This window comes from Aethalodelphis obliquidens, unplaced genomic scaffold, assembly GCF_003676395.1.
Source record: "Aethalodelphis obliquidens isolate GAN/ISIS:26980383/991018 unplaced genomic scaffold, ASM367639v1 scaffold15, whole genome shotgun sequence".
NCBI classification, from domain to species: domain Eukaryota; kingdom Metazoa; phylum Chordata; class Mammalia; order Artiodactyla; family Delphinidae; genus Aethalodelphis; species Aethalodelphis obliquidens.
In genome coordinates, this window is record NW_020837959.1 from 9,560,918 (window position 1) to 9,583,265 (window position 22,348).

Below are 22,348 nucleotides of genomic sequence, written 5' to 3' on the forward strand. Positions count from 1 at the left end.
CATACATAATTACTAAGTGTGAATTAGAGCATCCTTTCTAGAAAATAGTTTGACAATATGTGTCAAAAGCCTTAAAAACATGTAAACTATTTGACAAAGAGATTGTACTTCTAGGAATTTATCCTAAGAAAAATTCTGGTCAATGCTCAAAGATGTACATTTGAGAATGTTTATGGAGGCGTTTCAGTAAAAAAGAAAGAGAAAGAAAGAGAGAGAGAAAGAAAATTAACTCTAGTCATAAATTATTGATTATAAATTATGAAATTAGAATAAATGCAAGCCATTAAATCATGATTGAACTTTATTGATATGAAAATATGCAGATAACATATTAATGCAGTAAAAGGGTCTGATGTTTATATGTGTGTGTGGGCATAATATACCTGAAAGGTTAACTCTGAAATATTAGGGGTGCTTGTCTCTGGGGAATGGGCTTAAGATTTTTTTTTACAGCTCATACACATTTTCTAAGTATTTAATAGTAAACCTATATTAATAATATAATGAGAGGAGAACAGTTAGTATCTTTAAAACTGAAATAAATCATTGGACATTCAAAATGAAGCCACTTGTGTTAACTTAGGTTCAGCTGCAAGGGACAAAAAGCCCCAAATAAGTGGCTTCTATAAGATAGAGTTCCTTTCTCTGTCATATAAAGTTGGAGGATGTCATTCAAGGTTGTTACAGTGGTCTGTGTTGCTATAGATCCAGAATCCTTCTACCTTTTTGCTCCACCTTGTATCACTTCCATTCCCCAAATTGCCTCCTGGACTAAAATGGCTGCTGTAGCTCTAACTCTTACATCCATATTCCAAAGAGCAGGAAAGAAAAAAATAGAAAGTTTCTGCTTTCATTTCATAGACCAGTGTGTATATATAATTACATTGTCAAGATGAGCTTCAAGAAAGGGAAAGAATGTCCTTTTTTTTGTTTTTGGTGGCCATAAAATTTTTCGTAGTTTGTAAGACAAGAGGAACAGATATGTGGAGACCCCTGCCCCTGCCACACTCCCCTAAGGACTTCACCCTAGGATTCATGGCTCTGGATATCCCACCATGTGCCTCACGTAGCTACTGTTACATTAACCAATCCAAATGTTGTTGTATAATTCAGGGAACTAAAGAGAAATGGACCATGTTTGCATTTCCTTCACTTTATTTCACACAAAGAACTGACCTTGAGAGAGCACTTTTACTAACAATTAAATTGATTCATTTGATTTTAGTCTATTGGAAAAAAAATCATTTAACAGAGAAAATTAGTCTGCTTCTGATGGAAGCAAATATGTGCCCCAGGGATCCTTTGCTCCATGGTAAGAGAGTAGAGGTTGCTTGTACAGAGGGTTCCTACCTCGTGACTGGTGGGATTGCTTTTGTCTTTTCTCCTTAAAAAGAGACTCCCAGACATTTGACAGATACTTTAAAAGGCACTTATGCATGTTTGCGTCTCAACCAATGTATGTATTCTCAGAATGAGCCTATTTATGATGGATGTGCTTGATTCTACCACTAAACTTACCTTTTAAAATTCATTCTAAAGGGAATCAGAATCCTGTAAATGGGCAGCTGAGAAGAACCATTTGTAATTGGCACCTTGGATCAGAGAATCTTTGTGTAAATGTGCACCGCCATTTTGTCATTTTAAAAATACATGTATGGCCTATGAATTTTGGCATTTGTCACTCTCCGCCTCCCTTATTTTATAGAGGGCAAGTTTTCTTTCTGCAAATGATCTACTACCTCTGTTACCAGGAGTTTGAAATTATAATGATAAATCCTAGGTAATGGGATCTTTGCATCATCTCATGTTTCCATCAACAGTTACCCTTTTGAACACAGACGGGGTCAGACGAACACGAAGACATAAATATGACAAAGAAAATGTTTATGTCTGTGAGATAGTGAGCTCAGGCTGGAATAAAACAGTGAGTGCTTGTAGTTGGTGTCTTTTCTTAGAAAAATAAAAATCCTTAATTCTACCCTATTCCACCACACCCCTGCACATGTAAGGAAAAGAAAATATATATTAGTGGGAAAATATTTATAAGTGGTACATGCTTTCCAGTGTAGTATATTATTGATAGATAACTAATTTTTTAAATAAATCTATTTATTGATTTATTTATTTTTGGCTGCCTTCGGTCTTCGTTGCTGCACTTGGGCTTTCTCTAGTTGCGGCGAGCGGGGGCTACTCTTCGTTGTGGTGCACGGGCCTCATTGCAGTGGCTTCTCTAGTTGTGGAGCATGGGCTCTAGGTGCGTGGGCTTCAGTAGTTGTGGCTTGCAGGCTCAGTAGCTGTGACTTGCGGGCTCTAGAGCTCAGGCTCAGTAGTTGTGGCACACGGGCTCAGTAGTTGTGTCTCATGGGCTCTAGAGCGCAGGCTCAGTAGTCGTGGCACACGGGCTTAGTTGCTCCGCAGCATGTGGGATCTTCCCAAACCAGGGCTCGAACCCATGTCCTCTGCATTGGCAGGCGGATTCTTAACCACAGAGCCACCAGGGAAGCCCCTAGATAACTAATTTTTAAGGTGGTAGAATATGAGTAAGATAACCTACACATCCAGCAACCTGGATGTCTAATTCAATGACTGTCAGATTTTAGCATCCTGTACTATCCTGAATTTCATCATTTATGTCTTTTAAGCCAAAAGAAACTACTTTTTCCCTTCATAAATATGTATACATAAAATTTCTGCTGAGCAGATTAATTGTGGCTTATACAAGCTAATTTCACAAAGTCTTTTAAGTGATTTGTAATTCTCCTACCATTAAAATAACATTCCCGGACTTCCCTGGTTCAAGCCCTGGTCCGGGAGGATCCCACATGCGACGGAGCAACTAAGCCCATGCGCCACAACTACTGAGCCCGCAAGCCACAACTACTGAAGCCCGCACGCCTGGAGCCCGTGCTCCGCAACAAGAGAAGCCACCACAATGAGAAGTCCACGCACTGCAACAAAGAGTAGCCCTTGCTTGCTGCAACTAGAGAAAGCCCGCACACAGCAACAAAGACCCACTGCAGCCAAAAATTAATTAATTAAAAAAATAAAATAAAACAACATTCCCCTATTTCCCTGTGCACATTATATTATTTATCCTGAGAATATTTTTCTATTGGTTCAGTGAGAACCGTCTACTAAATAAAGATAAAAGTTTACCACTTTTTGTAAAAACACACCATGCTTTGGAATTCTAATTTTCATTTTCTCTGAGATGTTATATATAATAATCAACATAATGGGGATAAAATACCTACTTTTAAAGTCTTGTGGAGAAGAATATTTGGGCAGATACACACAAAGCATATGTAAGGCAGAAACGGCCTGATGCATAGCAAGTGCTCAACTAATGCAAGCTATAAACTTTATTATGATTATTCACTTAAGTTTGCAGTGTTAAAATGGAATGACTCATGTTCTAAATATAAAGCCATAAGAAGACAAATCTTTGATAACAAATAAAACGTAAAAAGCCACAGACAAAGTTAGAGTTCTTGATGTTCCATGTAAGTGTCTCTGACTCATTTCCCCTTTGTCTTGAAGATGTTTCACGAAGACTCCGCTGGCGGGTGGCAGCTGGTAGCTGTAGACGTCAACAAACCCCAGGGACGTGCCCCAGCTTGCCTCCAGGTGCGGTATGATGCCATTTCTAAAAGTCACCCCCAAAGGTCTTTGATTTGATTTTATATGAGGAAATCTACAGCTCTCCAAGCTCTAGATCCACCCAAATTTGTGGGCAATATTACACTCCATCCTGTATTCCCGGGACCTGGCATCCTTTTTAGATACACACTAGGGATCTGGTAAATTTCTGGTAAATGAACGCACACAGGTAAAAGCAGGCCAGTGGTAATGAATTGATGAAGAATTTTTTTGTCTCATTAAACCTTGTAAAGGTATTCTTCTGCAAAGGCCTGAATTGTTTGGGGCCGGGGGCAGTCAACATCACAATTCACTTACTTGAGTACCTCACCATGTACACAGGAAGGAAATGTCTTGAATATGTAGTCTGTTGTTCTGCGTCTGCAAGCTCTCCGAGCAGCATGGTATAATAAAGGCACTTCCTTAACAAAGTGCACCTGCAGCAGACACAAGGCGATGGGATTGCAGGGGAGCCCAAAGTCCTGGCAAGTGACCGGAGGATGGGCCATGAGGTCTCTGGCCTGTGAACCTTCTGGACTTACCTTCTGCTCTGAGCTCCCCAGAAAGCCTAATAAAATCCTTTTCTTCAGTGGACCACAGAGGCCTCTTCTCTTTCATGTGCCCCCTCCCTGCCCACCAATAGCAGTAACTCATTTAAAACAACATCACCTTAACAAGAGCGGCATCCCTGCCGTTCCTGGGCTTTTTATATTTCCATTTCCCTCCTCTTTAAGGGTGAAAACTCAAGCTGTCCCATGTTGGGAGCAGAAAACTGATTCTTCCTCCTGGAGAATGTTATTTTCTTCACCCTCTTTCTGTTTTCAGTTGTAAATCCTCTTCCTACAAGGGGACTGCTTCTTATAGTTTTTCACATTCCCCCCTATAATTTGGGGAAGGGTGTATCACCTGCTTCAGGATGAGAACACATCTTCTGTCTTTCTTTTGGATCTTTCTCCAGGTGGGGACTGGTGCATTTTAAGGATTGGTACATAAGTAGCAAAATACTGTCCTCTGAACCTCTTGTGTGGGCTACATCTATATGGCTGTTTAATCATATAGTTATTTGTTTGTATCCATTAAAAGGATAGAGCAGGGGCTTCCCTGGTGGCGCAGTGGTTGAGAGTCTGCCTGCCGATGCAGGGGACACGGGTTCGTGCCCCGGTCTGGGAAGATCTCACATGCCGCGGAGCGGCTGGGCCCGTGAGCCATGGCCGCTGAGCCTGTGCGTCCAGAGCCTGTGCTCCACAACAGTGAGAGGGCCGCGTACCGCAAAAAAAAAAAAAAAAAAAAAAAAAAAAAAAAAAAAAAGGATAGAGCAGAAAAAGAGGAAGAGTTTACAATGAATACTGATAATGTTAAGTACTATTCTCTGCTTCTCTTTCTGTCATATATTGGATAGTGACAATGCTGCTAATAATTCAACTTCTGTAGCTACCTCTACTACTGCTATTACTGTCATAGCAATAACAATGACAACCATTGTAGTAGCAGCAGCTTCTTGCCTAAAAAGTACTTTTACTTACATTATTCATTAATCCACCAACCGATATTTACTGACACAAAGATGGTCCTGAGCAAGAGAAGCCCAGCCCCTCCCCTCGTGGAGCTTACAGCGTACTTCAGGCAGTGAGGAGAAAACCCAGCTTTGAACTAGCAATCACAGGAGTGATGGGCGTTTGGAAGGAGTAATGCAGGATGCTATGGGAGTATGTAATTTGGAGTCCGCTCTCCTTGTCTGAGAGTCAGGGGAGGTCCTCGTGAGGTAGTGGTACTTTAACCGAGACTGCAAGCATGAGGCAGGGAGTGAGGAAGGGTGAGACTCAGTACAGCCCTGTGCTGCGGAAAGATTGGCATCCTCTATGGGCCTTTGTAGAGGTGAAGTGGAGACCCAGAGGGCCGCCTGAGTCTCCTGACCTCAAACAAACGGAGAAGCCAGGACTTTTACCTGGTCTCTGGTTCCTGGTCCCATGCTCTATCTAGCTGAAAAAATATGCCAAGGAAACATTCATTTGTAATAGAAATCAAGGATCAGGCCTGTTAGGAGTACCAAATCAGGGTCTTCCTATGCCCCAAATGCATTGCTTAAAATTTTAGTAAATGCTTGTTAATAGATGCCTCAAGGTTGCAGTCTGGAATTAGGAAGCGAGCCTCTATATCAAAAAGATTTGAGGGGCTTCCCTGATGGTGCAGTGGTTAAGAACCCACCTGCCAATGCAGGGGACATGGGTTCGAGCCCTAGTCCAGGAAGATCCCACATGCCACGGAGTAACTAAGCCCGTGTGCCACAACTACTGAGCCTGTACTCTAGAGCCCGTGAGCCATAACTACTGAAGCCTGTGTGCCACAACTACAGAAGCCCGTGTGCCTAGAGCCCGTGCTCCACAGCAAGAGAAGCCACTGCAGTGAGAGGCCTGCGCACTGCAAAGAGTAGCTCCCGCTTGCTGCAACTAGAGGAAGCCCGCGCACAGCAACAAAGACCCAACACAGCCAAAAATAATAAATAAATGAAAGAAATAAACTTATTTTAAAAAAAAAGATTTGAGATGGCAAGAGCTAGATGGCAATGAAGGTGTGATGGAGGGGCAGCACGGAGCAGGGACACAGGGAAATAAAGGTCAGCAGAGGGGGGTGGATGTTAGGCTAGCCCTGTGTGGATGTGGCCTCTGGGAGACGTGAGTATTAGGCATGTATGGTGGGTGTGGCAGCATGCTTGGTAAGTTGTATGGTTGATGGTACATGTGGTTTGAGACAATGGGAGAAGGAATACAGACAATTCAGGATGAGGCTCCATGCAGCTCAGCATCCCATCTTTGGTCCTGATGCTTTCCAGAAAGAGCTGATCTGTAAGAGTACGGATGAAAAGTGGGATGGCCAAGGGGTCACCTCTTTGTATTGGGCATGACGTGAGCTGTGACTAAAGAGAGAGTACATTTCCACGTCTGGGTGAAAAATGAATTAATTATTACCTTATTAAAGAGAAAAAAAGTAAAGAAGAAGTACTGAAGATACAATGGTCGTGAAATACTCACTTGGCTCTTACTAATGATTAATGCCGTCTAAAACTAGTTAACAGGAAAATTTTCGTCTGAACCATACCTCACTGCCTTGGATTATAATATCTCACTCAAAGACAAACTGTAGCATATATTACTCCTTTTTATTTTTATTCTTTCTGTTTGTTTTCTTTTTTATTGAAATATAGTTGATTTACAATGTTGTGTTAGTTTCTGGTGTACAGCAAGGTGATTCAGTTTTATATATATATATATAAACATATATATACATATATATTCTTTTTCACATTCTTTTCCATTATAGGTTATTACAAGATATTGAATATAGTTCCCTGTGCTATACAGTAGCTGTATATCTATTTAATATGTAGTAGTATGTATCTGTTAATCCCAAATTCCTAATTTATCCCTCACCTGCGCTCCCTTTGGTAACCATAAGTTTGTTTTCTGTGTCGGTGAGTCTTTTCTGTTATGTCGGTAAGTTCATTTGTATCATTTTTTTAGATTCCACATATAAGTGATATCATATGATATTTGTCTCTCTCTGTCTGACTTACTTCACTTGGTATGATAATCTCTAGGTCCATCCACGTTGCTGCAAATGGCATTATTTCATTCTTTTTTATGGCTGAGTAATATTCCATTGTATATATGTACAATGTATTGTATATATGTACCACATCTTGTATTGTATATATGTACCACATCTTCTTTATCCATTCCACTGTTGATGGACACTTAGGTTACTTCCATGTCTTGGCTGTTGTAAATAGTGCTGCAATGAACATTGCGGTGCATGTATCTTTTTGAATTAGAGTTTTCTCTGGATATATGCCCAGGAGTAGGATTGCTGGATTATATGGTAGCTCTATTTTTAGTTTTTTAAGGAAACTTCGTAGTCTTTTCCATAGTAGTTGCACTAGTTTACATTCCCACCAACATTGTAGGAGGGTTCCCTTTTCTCTACACCCTCTCCAGCATTTATTATTTGTAGCTATTTTGATGATGGCCATACTGACTGGTGTTAAGTGGTACCTCATTGTAGTTTTCATTTGCATTTCTCTAGTAATTAGAGCTATTGAGCATCTTTTCATGTGCTTGTTGGCCATCTGTGTGTCTTCTTTGGAGAAATGTCTATTTAGGTCTTTCTGCCCATTTTTGGATTGGGGTGTTTGGTTTTTTGATATTGAGCTGCATGAGCTGTTTGTATATTTTGGAAATTAAGCCCTTGTTGGTCACTCTTTTTATTTTTAAAACGAGCAAAATGTGAGTGTGTTCTTCTAAAATGACTTTTAAACTGTAGAAATAAAATAAAAAGTAAGAGTTTGCTTTAACTTCTTCCAACTATCCTCCCTCATTCCACTTCCCAGAGGTAACCTAGCGGTCAGCGTTAGAAGCCAGTCTCCTAAGACCCTTTACCCCTGAATTTAAACATTATATCTTTTCTATAAAGCAGCATTTCTGCCTCCCAGAGGCCCTGTCATTTTCACATAGTGTTTCCTCTTTCTAGAACACTCTTCTCTCCCACTCAGAGTTCAGAATTCAGCTCAGATGTCACTTTCTTAAGGAAGCCTTCTTCGTCCTCAAAGAAACAAATCAGGTAGCCCAGTTACATGTGCCCATATCCTCCTATGCTTTTCTTTTGTGTTTATCATAATTTTAATTTAAAAAATTTTAATGGTATAATTTGTTATTTAATGTCTGCTTTTCCAACCAGAGGAAACTCCATGACAATAAGAATCATAACGGTCATGGTCAGCATGTGAAATAAATACATCTGTGTTTAGAAATGTAATCTTAGGAATAACAGTTGAAAAGAATCAAAACCAATTCCTACCTACTAAAAAAGTAGAATTTATAGGAATGAAGCATTTGAACAGCTGTAATTAAATTGAATTAGTGATTTGGCCATTTGTTGGAAAAGATTGGAAGAATGAGGTAGAAGCAGTATCTGAGATGGTAAATGAGTGACCTAATACCATTTGGGTATTAGGAATTATTGATTTTGTCTTGAAAGTGGAACTTTGTTTCCAAATTTGACCCCAAGTTTAAAAAGCAGAAATTTCATATGAAAACCCATATATCCTACTGCTTTTGTAAAATAGAAAGATCTGGCAACACAGGACCCTCACTCCCATGTGGTGTAATTGGCTGGAGCTGGGCAGTGGCCGCCACATTGGGCACCGTCTCTCCAGTTTCCGGGAGTCTCCCAATGGTCCATATTGTTGTCCCGACAGCACTGGGAATGTGTGTTTTATTTATCCACAGATTCGTACAGTCACTTTTCTCAGAATAGCAAAGTATTTCTCTTTGCCCATCACTCTATGGACAGAAAATAAATAATAAATTCATAAGTGCACACGTATATAAATACACACGTAAATGCATGCATGAAGGAAAACATTGTTTGCAAAAAGAAAGGAAAAATGAACATGATTGTAGAAGTGAGGGTGGTCCCTGTGTGTTTAGTACATGACTCCGGGTCTGCTTTTCTCATTCATTTTACCTGCTGGGTGTCAGGAGGCCTTTGTTTGGGTGACCCATGAAATAAGGTACAGAAGTGTGACTTTAGTTTACAAAGATGGCATAAGGGTAAGTAGTGCGTGAATTTCCATTATTCCCAAAAAGTCTTCCCATAAGTTTTATGTCTTCATAATTTCAAACTGTTGAAATCTTAACTCAGCATAAATGGAGACTGGCTCAAATTCTCTTATAAGTGAAGGACATTTAAAAATCATCTCTGTCCTTGTTTCAGGTGAAATTGCTTCACATTGGCTAACTTTCTTCACTGGTATCGTGTCTTGTATTTTTACTTTCTTTTCTGCTTTCTGTATCCTTGTCTAGTTTATTGGTATGCGTCTATCTGTCTTCCCCACCAGCTTTAAGTAATGAGGTAATTTAATGAAATATGATTGACTGATGTGGCTTAACTTTCCCCACTACTGTTAAACTAAATACATGATGTGACTGGTGCTTCTGTGATTCTGGGTGTTTGATGTATAATACTTTATTTTTTTCCGCTCTCTCTCTCTGTATGTGTGTATCTATCTACCTATCTATTTAAAAGACATATGTGTACATCTGTATATGTATATACACATTTTTTACATTGTATGAATAGCTCTATCAGGATTTTATATATTCCAGTAAGCAGTGATTAGGATCTAAGCAATAGGAACAATTTTTTTTATTGTTTTTTATTTAAAAAAATATTTTTCCCCACATCCCTACACACATTTTACCTTATTTCAAATGTTGCAATATTTGTGGTATTTCTACCTCTTTACATATGTTGATTATGGAGGTATCAATTGAATTAGGGACCTTAGAGATCTTCTCACGTTTTTACAGAATAATAGGCTCTATAGAGCCATTTATCTAGGAAAAAATAGGCACCTTTGGTCTGCAGTTTGAAACCCTACAAATTCCATTCTGTGTTCTGAGACAAATTATAAATATAATTATAGCTATAATTATAATCATAATGGGAGTCATATGCAGGCATACAGGAAAGGATTCAATCTGGGGCCCTTAGGGTGGTCTTTTCTGTTTTTATAATGAGTGAGAATACAATGCGTGCACATTGAACTTCACAACCACGAGTTTGGAGCAGGTGGACAAGAAGAGCCGTCTTACTGACCTCGTAGGTTCTGTGTGGTGAGCTCTCTGATGCCACTTGTTGAAATTTTTAGTTAATTCACTTAATGTTAACAGGGTTAATTTTGCTAGGACATTTTTCAGGTTTATTAATGAACTTCATACCACGTTTAATAAGGAAATTAGTCATGATCTAAATCTATGCAATTCCTAACAAATTCATTCCTAAGTTAAGGACAAGTAAGCGAATGTCCTGTTGCCCCGGCCCCCTCCACTTCCCAGTCATCTTGCCTGGAACGTCTTTCTGCATCTGTCTATCCTCACTTCCCTGTGCTCTGCTGAGTTGCTCGTTGTCTGGGGTCCCTCCCCTTCCTGCCTTCAGTCCTGGCTATGGGAACATCACTTCCTGGCTGGAAGTGATGGAGAACGTGAATAAGCCAAACACCGCACCTGGTTTCCTTTTCTTTTTGTGCTACAACTGCCTCCAGCACAGACTGCTGGACTGTGGTGACATGACTCCCCTACCTCTCATGCCTGCCTCTGCAGCTGCAGACGTCCTTGCTTCATTCTGCGAAGTAATTCCCGGGACAGCATCTTTCCTGAGGGAGAATAAGTCACCCAATTGTAGCCTCTTAGAGAACAGGCTTTGGAGACAGCCATATTTCAGCTATGCTACTTATACTATGACCTGGGGCATATTTCTATAAATTGGGGATAGTATATCCTTCCTTGGCTTGTGAGAATTAAGTGAGTATTTATGTCCTAGTCAGGAATTATTTGGTTGCGAGGATCAGACCATATGCTCACAGGGAGTGTTTATTGCAAGTATAATCAGAGCTGCCAGGGGACTGCGCTTTCTTTGCCCTTCTCTACTGTCTGTTTGGGCCACAGGATTTCTCATCTTTGTTTCTGTCTGTGCATTTGCCTCTGTTTTCTCACCATGCAAACTAGCTTCCTTCTTTTTCTTACGTTTTACCCAAATATGGCAGATTGTGACTGAGTTTGGTGACCTCCCATTTAAGGGTTCTAAAGAGATTCATCAGAAGACATCCAGAGGCGAGTGTAGAGCTGGGAGAAGTTTCACCAAAATGGGACATTGGCCAGAGGCAGGAGGTCATGGGAAGTGAATGGAAGCAGTAGGTCCACTTAAGCCAAGCACTGGGCTTTCCTCCAGCACGAACTCAAGGTAATTTTCCTTCTTAATCCCCTCTGAAAACCCTGCTCCCATTTCTGTCTATAGGAGCCACCTACTGAGCACTCTTCTTCATGAGCTCCATGGGGTGAGTGAGAAGGGACACGTAACTTTGTCCCATGGAGCGGGGGGACTTGACCTCGGGGTTATAACTCAGGGATCGCTTTCCCCAGGAAACTGTCAAGTCATACAGGACTTGACAAGTCTGTTAAAGGCTAAATAGGTTATTATGGTCTGACCTGAAGTTCAAATCACCTGTAAAATAATTTCTTTGGAGAAATGCCACATAGTTTCCATGAACTACTTACAAATGAATAATTTGTAAATTGGAGCCATTTGACAATAGAATGTTCAATCATTTCCTTGCATTAAAAACATTAAGAAATAATGTACTGATAGAAACACAGTTAGGAAGAATACCTCGGTATCCACTCTTAGAAATAATGATAGCTACATTTACGGACCACTCGCTATGTGTCCGGCACACAGCATCTTAGAAGTTGAGGGTTCTGATCACCAATTCCAATGGAGTGGGTGAGGGGAGAGTTTTCTCACACCACCAAGCAATTTTCTGACACCAGCTGAGTACCCTGAATTCAGCCCAAAGGTTCAGAGCTCAGTCCTACAAGACTACCCCTGCCACCTCCTTTTCAGATGTCACCTGGGCTTCTGACCAACCAGCTCTAGTTGGAGGTTCCAATGACCTTCTCAGGTTTGAATAATTTGCTAGAGCTGCTCACAGAACTCAGAAAAATATTTTACTTACTAGATTACCAGCTTATTATAAAACAATGCAATGAGGGACAGCCAGGTAGAACAGATGGCACAGGACAAGGTATGGGGAAGGGGCATGGAGCTTCCATGCTCTCTGAGAGACAGTCTGCCAACACCTCAGCATGTTCACCAACCTGGAAGCTCTCTGAGCCCCGTCCTTTTGGGGTTTTATGGAGGCTTCATTGCATGGACAGGGTTGATTAAATCATTGCCAGTGGTGATTGCTTCAATCTCCAGTCCCTCTCCTCTCCCAGGACTTTTGGTCCCAACCCTCTAATCCTTTGGTTGTTGGCTCCTTTAGTGACCGGCCCTTATCCTTAGGTGCTTCCAAAGTCACCTCATTAACATGAGAAAAGACACCTTTATCCCCCTCGTCATGGGAAATATCAAGGGTTTTAAAAGATCTGTGTCAGGGACCAGGACAAAGACCAAATATGTATGTCTTGTTATAAATCAAAATATCACAGAGGTGTTAAATTACTTAATGATCATAACATCATAAATGTAGGTACTGTTATGATCTCTGTTTAACAAATGAGAAGTTTGAGGCACAGAGAGCCTAAGTAACCTGATGATGGTCACATAGCTAGTTACTGAGTGGGAATTTCCTCGCAGGCAGTCGACCTCTTGTTTTTAACCACTTCATCTTCATCACTGTATGTTATCCTACTACAGAAATATTTCACAGTTTGTCCATTTATTCACTTCCTCGTTCTGTTGATGGCCATTGAGGTTGTTTTTTATTGTTTTGCTCTTGCAGACATTCTAAGATCCTTCTTGCCCTCGCATTCTTGTGCACACGTGTAAGAATTATCTGAGTATATATAGTTAGGAGAACAATTGCTCGGTTCAAGGATATGAACTTAGGCTTTATGAGATGTTGCCTGATGGCTCCCCAGATGAAAGTGCCACTTTTTACTCTTACCAGCAAGAGTAAGAGTTCTCATTCTTTCACATCCCCGTCCACACTTGATGTTATCAGACTTTTACACCTGATGGCATGACATGATATATCATGATGTTAAATTTTAATCTCCCTGATTAAAGCCTATGGTTGTTGAGCATTTTTTCATATATACATAGACCACTTATATTTTCTATAGATTGCTTATTCCTGTTTGTTGCCCATTTACCTGTTGATTTTTCCAAATGATTTTCAGAAATTCTGTGAGATTCTAAAGGGCATATCACTTCTACCTAACATTAAAATATTAGAAAAGTAAATCCAAAATATTAATACTTGACCTACGTATGCACATTTTACACTCTACCATCTTCAGGCAATAACGTAATCCTTTTATGTGGTGTTACCAAAACCATTTAGAAATTTTCTTTAATTTGTGAGTTTCAGCAAAGGGAAAAGTTACAATCAACTCTTTTAGCATCAACCGGTTAGTTATCTGTTTAAACTCGTTTTAGCATAAGCAACAGCAGCGCTGAAGAGGTCACCCTAATGCACAATAAACAGAACACGGCTAAATTGGAACCTCATTCCTGGGCTGCTGCTGTGATGAGCTGTTTTTCTCCTGCCTCTCAGGTAGGAGATTTCATCTCTTGACAGTTTGACAGATGTTGCTTCACGGCTTTGAGCCATCTTCCAACACACACCCAGTGATCTATTATCTTGAAGAAAGTCAGTGACAAGAAAATGAAAGTATGCCTGAGACCCGGCCTCCTTAAGCTCAATTTCTCTCTGGTAACATCCCATCGTGTGCCTCCTTCTATAAAGAACAGAAATAATAGGCTTTTACCATGAGTAGGTCAAATTGTGGCAGAATTACTACTATAGTGTTTTAATGCTTTTTGAGAAAATTTCCATTGAAGGCGAAGATGGGAGGAGGAGTAGATTGTGTGAAATGTGTATTTCGAGTGACAAGGTGACATTCTAGGCACTTCTTAAATGTCTGTCTTCTTAATAAACCTTCCCACAAACTGGCAGATAATTTCAAGAATTGATTGAGCCCAGGGGAACATAGGTTCCATGTACAAGCAAACCTCTTCCATCCTTAAAGACCCATGTGTGGCCCAGCTAAGACAGTATGGCCCAGGAGAACCTCGGACAATTGGCTAAGTCTCCCAGAGACTCAGTTTCCTGACCTGAGAAATGGGGAAAGAAACATCTCTCAGGGGTTGGTAAGAATTAGAAGTGAGGCACATAAACTACCTAGTGCTCTGTGTGGGATGCAGCAGGTCACCCAGTCTGCAGAGGTGACTGACGTTACTATTAGCATATGGTCCTCTCCTAGCACTGTTCACTCTGAGTGTCCTACTCACTTCCAGAAAGTCAGCTGTCATGCACACTCATGGTCCAGTGGTGTCACAGCCTTCCCTTCTCACTCTGCTTTCTGAATCTTTGCAGCGCATTTCTAACACGTTCCCAGGTGTTCTCATGGAAACGTCACCCCTCCCCCACCCATCCCCACATAGACATCAGGCTTTTCCTGCACCTCCAGAAACCTGAACACCAACCTATAATGCACCCCTCTTGGTCCTCCCCAAATCTGATCTGTCTTCAATTCTGTCATTAATTCAGTCTTTTGAATTTCTCTGAATCATCCGCTCCACCCCATGCTAAGATCCCTGCCCTCAAAATCAGATCAAAGCTTCCACAGTGCAGTGATCGCTGACTCCTTGATTGTATTTGGTCAGTTTCTCTCTGCTTCCAGCTGCTTCCACTATAGCTTTCACGTGATCAGCGCTTAGCAAATATTTGGGGGGTTGTATGTGAATGTGCACATGTGTGTGCTTTCATGTACAGAGCTACACAACCTCCCACATAGCCGACACAAATTCTTACTCTCCCCTTAAGCGGACGCCAACGATCCCTTCCCAAAACATGCTAGTCTGAGACCGTCTCAGCTGATCACGGCTGGGCTCACTTTTGATCTGAAGTCAGCCAGCATCATCAGCTAGCTCACCAGCCCTCATCTCTGCTTCCAGACACGGCTGACTATTGGGATAGAGGGGATGACGGGGCCGGGGGCCACCATGAAACAGACCAACCTGTAGTGTTAACGAGGTGGCTCAGGGCTCCAAGAGCTGCAACAGGAAGTCACAACTCACAAGTATTCTCCAAGTCTCTGCGTATATCGCTTTTGCGATCGTCTCACTGACTGAAACAAATCACATGGCTAAGTTCAGAATGAGAGTGGGATGGGAGAGCACTGCCAGGGCTGTGGATGCAGAGGTGGGTTCAATTTCAGGCAATTTCAGGCTCTGCCACATAGGCTAAAGGGAATCCAAACATCACTGGCTTAGTATTACCATCAGTCCTTAGCCGCATTTCTCTTCCACCAGGCATGTTTTTCTTCTTGTTAAAATCTAGTTCACATAGTAGAGTCAGGAGTTTTGAAAAATATTAACAGCAGTCATAGATATTTGTGTGCAATTTATGATTTAACATCTAGGCTTACTCTGACAGAGTGATATACTCATGGTGCCAAGAGACGAAAGTGTCTTCCAATCCCCTCTTCCTTCTTCCTACAATTTGACTTCTGCGTGTGTGTGGGATTCTCTTCCCCAACTTACTGTCCAGGAAAGAAGCAAACCAGTCAGGGCATGACAGTGGGCGTGGTTTTCACTGGTACCATAGATAGTCAGTACTTTTGTGGGGAGTCACTTGTGGATTTCCTTCTGCCCTATGGTTCTCCAAGGACATGCAGCAGGCAGAAAGAAAAAGCAGAGTTTTTAAGGATATCTAATGGTTCTGTTTTCAGTATTGCTATAAAGATGTTTCACAGAAATTCTTTATATCAGACAGAAGTATTTTGTGTATTGATAGTAGGAGTAACAAATATCCGAGGTCTTCTAAATAAGGGAACGGAAATGGGAGATTTATTTTAGGTTTTGTGCCCTTGGTCTTTTACATCATGTTCTTGTTCCTGTGCTCATGGCTCATATGCAAGACGGTTTCTGAGAATTTCATCTTGTAATTGCATTGTTCTCCAAATATGTTTATTTTGAAATCCAATTAAAACACAACTTTCTGAATGCTCAACATCATTAATCATTAGAGAAATGCAAATCAAAACTACAATGAGATATCATCTCACACCAGTCAGAATGGCCATCATCAAACAATCTAGAAACAATAAATGCTGGAGAGGGTGTGGAGAAAAGGGAACCCTCTTGCACTGCTGATGGGAATGTGAATTGGTATAGCCACTATGGAGAACAGTATGGAGGTTCCTTAAAAAACTACAAATAGAACTACCATATGACCCAGCAATCCCACTACTGGGCATATACCCTGAGAAAACCATAATTCAAAAAGAGTCATGTACCAAAATGTTCATTGCAGCTCTGTTTACAATAGCTCAGAGATGGAAACAACCTAAGTGTCCATCATCGGATGAATGAATAAAGAAGATGTGGCACATATATACAATGCAATATTACTCAGCCATAAAAAGAAACGAAATTGAGCTATTTGTAATGAGGTGGATGGACCTAGAGTCTGTCATACAGACTGAAGTAAGTCAGAAAGAGAAAGACAAATACCATATGCTAACACATATATATGGAATTTAAGAAAAAATGTCATGAAGAACCTAGGGGTAAGACAGGAATAAAGACACAGACCTACTAGAGAATGGACTTGAGGATATGGGGAGGGGGAAGGGTAAGCTGTGACAAAGCGAGAGAGTGGCATGGACATATATACACTACCAAACGTAAAATAGATAGCTAGTGGGAAGCAGCCGCATAGCACAGGGAGATCAGCTTGGTGCTTTGTGACCCTAGAGGGGTGGGATAGGGAGGGTGGGAGAGAGGGAGATGCAAGAGGGAAGAGATATGGGGACATATGTATAACTGATTCACTTTGTTATAAAGCAGAAACTAACACACCACTGTAAAGCAATTATACTCCAATAAAGATGTAAAAAAAAAAAAAAAAACAAAACTTTCTGTACATGGCTGATACAGTGTTCAGTGCATGAAATTTGTTTACCACGGGAGGGTATTTTATTCACTCAAGCAGCGATTTAAAGATAGACTTGAGTTCTGAGCTGTACTGTTTATTATCCAAATTTATCCTTATTGTGGCCTCTTAAGCCACAATTTTGATTTGTTAGATGTTTCCATGCAGAGTCTTCAGAATCTATAAGGCACTATTTTATAGGAAAAATTACAGAACAAATTAATAGGAAGAACTGTGAAGTACTTAAGCATTCATACCACTAAAAATGAGACACCTTAAGACCTTTTTGAAAATCTATAAATTTTCCTGGTCCCTCTCAAGATCACTTGTATCTTCCACTTGATTTCTCCTCTTATACATTCGTACCTTCCCCATAAACAACTGACTGTGTCTCTACCTTTAAATACCTTTTCAAATACAGCAATAATAATAAGAGTTTTGGAGTGTAAGATGCCTGCTATGGCATCTATACTATTTAGACTCTATCCTGTTTAGACTCTGTACTAAATAGTCTCATTTATATTCATGTTCCAGCCTAGAGATGTAGATGTTATTATACCCATTTCCCATATAAGAAAACTAAGTCACAGAGAAGTTAAATCGGGTACAGAGTCAAGATTTGAACCCAGCTCAGGCTGCCTTCAAATTGACATTCTTTTACACCACGGCGATCTTAGACCCTTCGGTGAGGAACAGGTCATCTTCAGCTTTCAAATATAGGGTTCCCAAACTTCCACCCTCTGTTAAATCACAGAGTCAGCTGCATTTTGACTGCCTGATAGGAGGCAGGAGAGCATTTGCTTTGGACTCAAAACAAATGAGACTACTTTCTAAGTCTGTGAACTTGGAAATCGATTCATCCTTCCCTGCTTCTCCATAGATGAGGGGATAACAAATGCACCTTTTTCACACGGTTGTTGAGGATTAAATGAAATTTTTACACCAGCATGTGATATGCTTGGAATGAGGCTTGGCACAAACCCAGCCCTCATATATGAGCTCTTATTTTGATAATACATTTTGTCGACGTCGATTTGAATTGAGGGAGGATCCCTATCCAGGTTTGGCATAGACTTCTGTCTTTGAGAGCATTCCTTTCACGGTAGAACTCAGAACGAATATGAAGAAAGGCGACCTTTCGTGTTCTTTTTTTTTCTTTTCGGTGGAACCCTTTCATCGGGTAGAATTTTGCAGCACTGGGCAGATATCTGCGGTCCTGTTTCATAGGAGATGATTTGAGCGGGTGTATGTCAAAATCACCAACAGTGCTTGCTTTAGTTTCCTATTGCTACTGTGACAGATTTCCACAAACTCAGTGATTTCAAACAACACAAATTCATTATTTATGGTTCTACAGGTCAGAAGTCCAAAATGGGTTTTGCTGGGCTAAGATCAATGTATTAGTAAGGCTGTATTACTTCTGAAGATTTTAGGGAAGAAACTGTTGCTTTGCCTTTTCCAGATTCTAGAGGCCACCCGCATTCCTAGACTTTATGAAAGAGTTTGTGCTGGTATCTTCATAATCCTCTCCAAATGGTTGAAAAACCAACACATACTTTTGTCTCATGAAGCCAAACTGGTTTAATTGATTTTTTTTTATTATTATTATTTTTTACATCTTTATTGGAGTATAATTGCTTTACAATGGTGTGTTATTTTCTGTTTTATAACAAAGTGAATCAGTTATAAATATACATATGTTACCATATCTCTTCCCTCTTGCGTCTCCCTCCCTCCCACCCTCCCTATGCCACCCCTCTAGGGTCACAAAGCACCGAGCTGATCTCCCTGTGCTACGCGGCTGCTTCCCACTAGCTACCTATTTTACGTTTGGTAGTGTATATATGTCCATGCCTCTCTCTCCCTTTGTCATAGCTTACCCTTCCCCCTCCCCATATCCTCAAGTCCATTCTCTAGTAGGTCTGTGTCTTTATTCCTGTCTTACCCCTAGGTTCTTCATGACATTTTTTTCCCTTAAATTCCATATATATGTGTTAGCATACGGTATTTGTCTCTCTCTTTCTGACTTCAGTCTGTATGACAGACTCTAGGTCTATCCACCTCAATACAAATAGCTCAATTTCGTTTCTTTTCATGGCTGAGTAATATTCCATTGTATATATGTGCCACATCTTCTTTATTCATTCATCCAATGATGGACACTTAGGTTGTTTCCATCTCTGGGCTATTGTAAATAGAGCTGCAATGAACATTTTGGTACATGACTCTTTTTGAATTATGGTTTTCTCAGGGTATATGCCCAGCATTGGGATTGCTGGGTCATATGGTAGTTCTATTTGTAGTTTTTTAAGGAACCTCCATACTATTCTCCACAGTGGCTGTATCAATTTACATTCCCACCAACAGTGCAAGAGGGTTCCCTTTTCTCCACACCCTCTCCAGCATTTATTGTTTCTAGATTTTTTGATGACAGCCATTCTGACTGGTGTGAGATGATATCTCATTGTAGTTTTGATTTGCATTTCTCTAATGATTAATGATGTTGAGCATTCTCTCATGTGTTTGTTGGCAGTCTGTATATTTTATTTGGAGAAATGTCTATTTAGATCTTCTGCCCATTTTTGGATTGGGTTGTTTGTTTTTTTCTTATTAAGCCTGCATGAGCTGCTTATAAATTTTGGAGATTAATCCTTTGTCATTTGCTTCATTTGCAAATATTTTCTCCCATTCTGAGGGTTCTCTTTTCGTCTGGTTTATGGTTTCCTTTGCTGTGCAAAAGCTTTTAAGTTTCATTAGGTCAAATTTGTTTATTTTTGTTTTTATTTCCATTTCTCTAGGAGGTGGGTCAAAAAGGATCTTGCTGTGATTTATGTCATAGAGTGTTCTGCCTATGTTTTCCTCTAAAAGTTTGATAGTTTCTGGCCTTACATTTAGGTCTTTAATCCATTTTGAGCTTATTTTTGTGTATGGTGTTAGGGAGTGATCTAATCTCATACTTTTACATGTACCTGTCCAGTTTTCCCAGCACTACTTATTGAAGAGGCTGTCCTTTCTCCACTGTACATTCCTGCCTCCTTTATCAAAGATAAGGTGACCATATGTGCATGGGTTTATCTCTGGGCTTTCTATCCTGTTCCACTGATCTTCTGTTTTTGTGCCAGTACCATACTGTCTTGATTACTGTAGCTTTGTAGTATAGTCTGAAGTCAGGGAGCCTGATTCCTCCAGCTCCGTTTTTCTTTCTCAAGATTGCTTTGGCTATTCGGGGTCTTTTGTGTTTCCATACAAATTGTGAAATTTTTTGTTCTAGTTCTGTGAAAAATGCCATTGGTAGTTTGATAGGGATTGCATTGAATCTATAGATTGCTTTGGGTAGTAGAGTCATTTTCACAATGTTGATTCTTCCAATCCAAGAACATGGTATATCTCTCCATCTATTTGTATCATCTTTAATTTCTTTCATCAGTGTCTTATAATTTTCTGCATACAGGTCTTTTGTCTCTTAGGTAGGTTTATTCCTAGATATTTTATTCTTTTTGTTGCAGTGGTAAATGGGAGTGTTTTCTTGATTTCACTTTCAGATTTTTCATCAGTATATAGGAATGCCACAGATTTCTGTGCATTAATTTTGTATCCTGCTACTTTACCAAATTCATTAATTAGCTCTAGTAGTTTTCTGGTAGCATCTTTAGGATTCTCTATGTATAGTATCATGTCATCTGCAAACAGTGACAGCTTTACTTCTTCTTTTCTGATTTGGATTCCTTTCATTTCCTTTTCTTCTCTGATTGCTGTGGCTAAAACTTCCAAAACTATGTTGAATAAGAGTGGTGAGAGTGGGCAACCTTGTCTTGTTTCTGATCTTAGTGGAAATGCTTTCAGTTTTTCACCATTGAGGACGATGTTGGCTGTGGGTTTGTCATATATGGCCTTTATTATGTTGAGGAAAGTTCCCTCTATGCCTCCTTTCTGCAGGGTTTTTATCATAAGTGGGTGTTGAATTTTGTCGAAAGCTTTGTCTGCATCTATTGAGATGATCATCTGGTTTTTCTCCTTCAATTTGTTAATATGGCTTATCACATTGATTGATTTGCGTATATTGAAGAATCCTTGCATTCCTGGAATAAATCCCACTTGATCATGGTGTATGATCCTTTTAATGTGCTTTTGGATTCTGTTTGCTAGTATTTTGTTGAGGATTTTTGCATCTATGTTCATCAGTGATATTGGCCTGTAGTTTTCTTTCTTTGTGACATCCTTGTTTGGTTTTGGTATCAAGGTGATGGTGGCCTCTTAGAATGAGTTTGGGAGTGTTCCTCACTCTGCTATACTTTGGAAGAGTTTGAGAAGGATAGGTGTTAGCTCTTCTCTAAATGTTTGATAGAATTCGCCTGCGAAGCCATCTGGTCCTGGGCTTTTGTTTGTTGGAAGATTTTTAATCACAGTTTCAATTTCAGTGCTTGTGATTGGTGTGTTCATATTTTCTGTTTCTTCCTGATTCAGTCTTGGCAGGTTGTGCATTTCTAAGAATTTGTCCATTTCTTCCAGGTTGTCCATTTTATTGCCATAGAGTTGCTTGTAGTAATCTCTCATGATCTTTTGTATTTCTGCAGTGTCAGTTGTTACTTCTCCGTTTTCATTTCTAATTCTATTGATTTGAGTCTTCTCCCTTTTATTCCTGATGAGTCTGGCTAGTGGTTTATCAATATTGTTTATCTTCTCAAAGAACCAGCTTTTAGTTTTATTGATCTTTGCTATCATTTCCTTCATTTCTTTTTATTTCTGATCTGATTTTTATGATTTCTTTTCTTCTGCTAACTTTGGTGTTTTTTCGTTCTTCTTTCTCTAATTGCTTTAGGTGCAAGGTTAGGTTGTTTATTTGAGATGTTTCCTGTTTCTTAAGGTAGGATTGTATTGCTGTAAACTTCCCTCTTAGAACTGCTTTTGCTGCATCCCATAGATTTTGGGTCGTCGTGTCTCCATTGTCATTTGTTTCTAGGTATTTTTTGATTTCCTCTTTGATTTCTTTAGTGATCACTTCATTATTAAGTAGTGTATTGTTTAGCCTCCAAGTGTTTGTATTTTTTACAGATCTTTTCTGGTAATTGGTATCTAGTCTCATAGTGTTGTGGTCGGAAAAGATACTTGAAACAATTTCAATTTTCTTAAATTTACCAAGGCTTGACTTGTGACGCAAGATATGATCTATCCTGGAGAATGTTCCATGAGCATTTGAGAAAAATGTGTATT

At 40.0% G+C, this 22,348-nt stretch overlaps 1 protein-coding gene across 1 annotated transcript in view; it reads left to right on the forward strand.

The window, feature by feature from the left end:
* The window catches only part of NALCN (sodium leak channel, non-selective), a 282,164-nt gene that overhangs the window by 76,470 nt on the left and 183,346 nt on the right, over window positions 1–22,348 (forward strand). Inside the window, exon 9 of the mRNA XM_027115885.1 lies at window positions 3,541–3,627. Within this exon, the coding sequence (XP_026971686.1) occupies window positions 3,541–3,627 (87 nt within the window). The remainder of the gene's footprint in view (window positions 1–3,540; window positions 3,628–22,348) is intronic.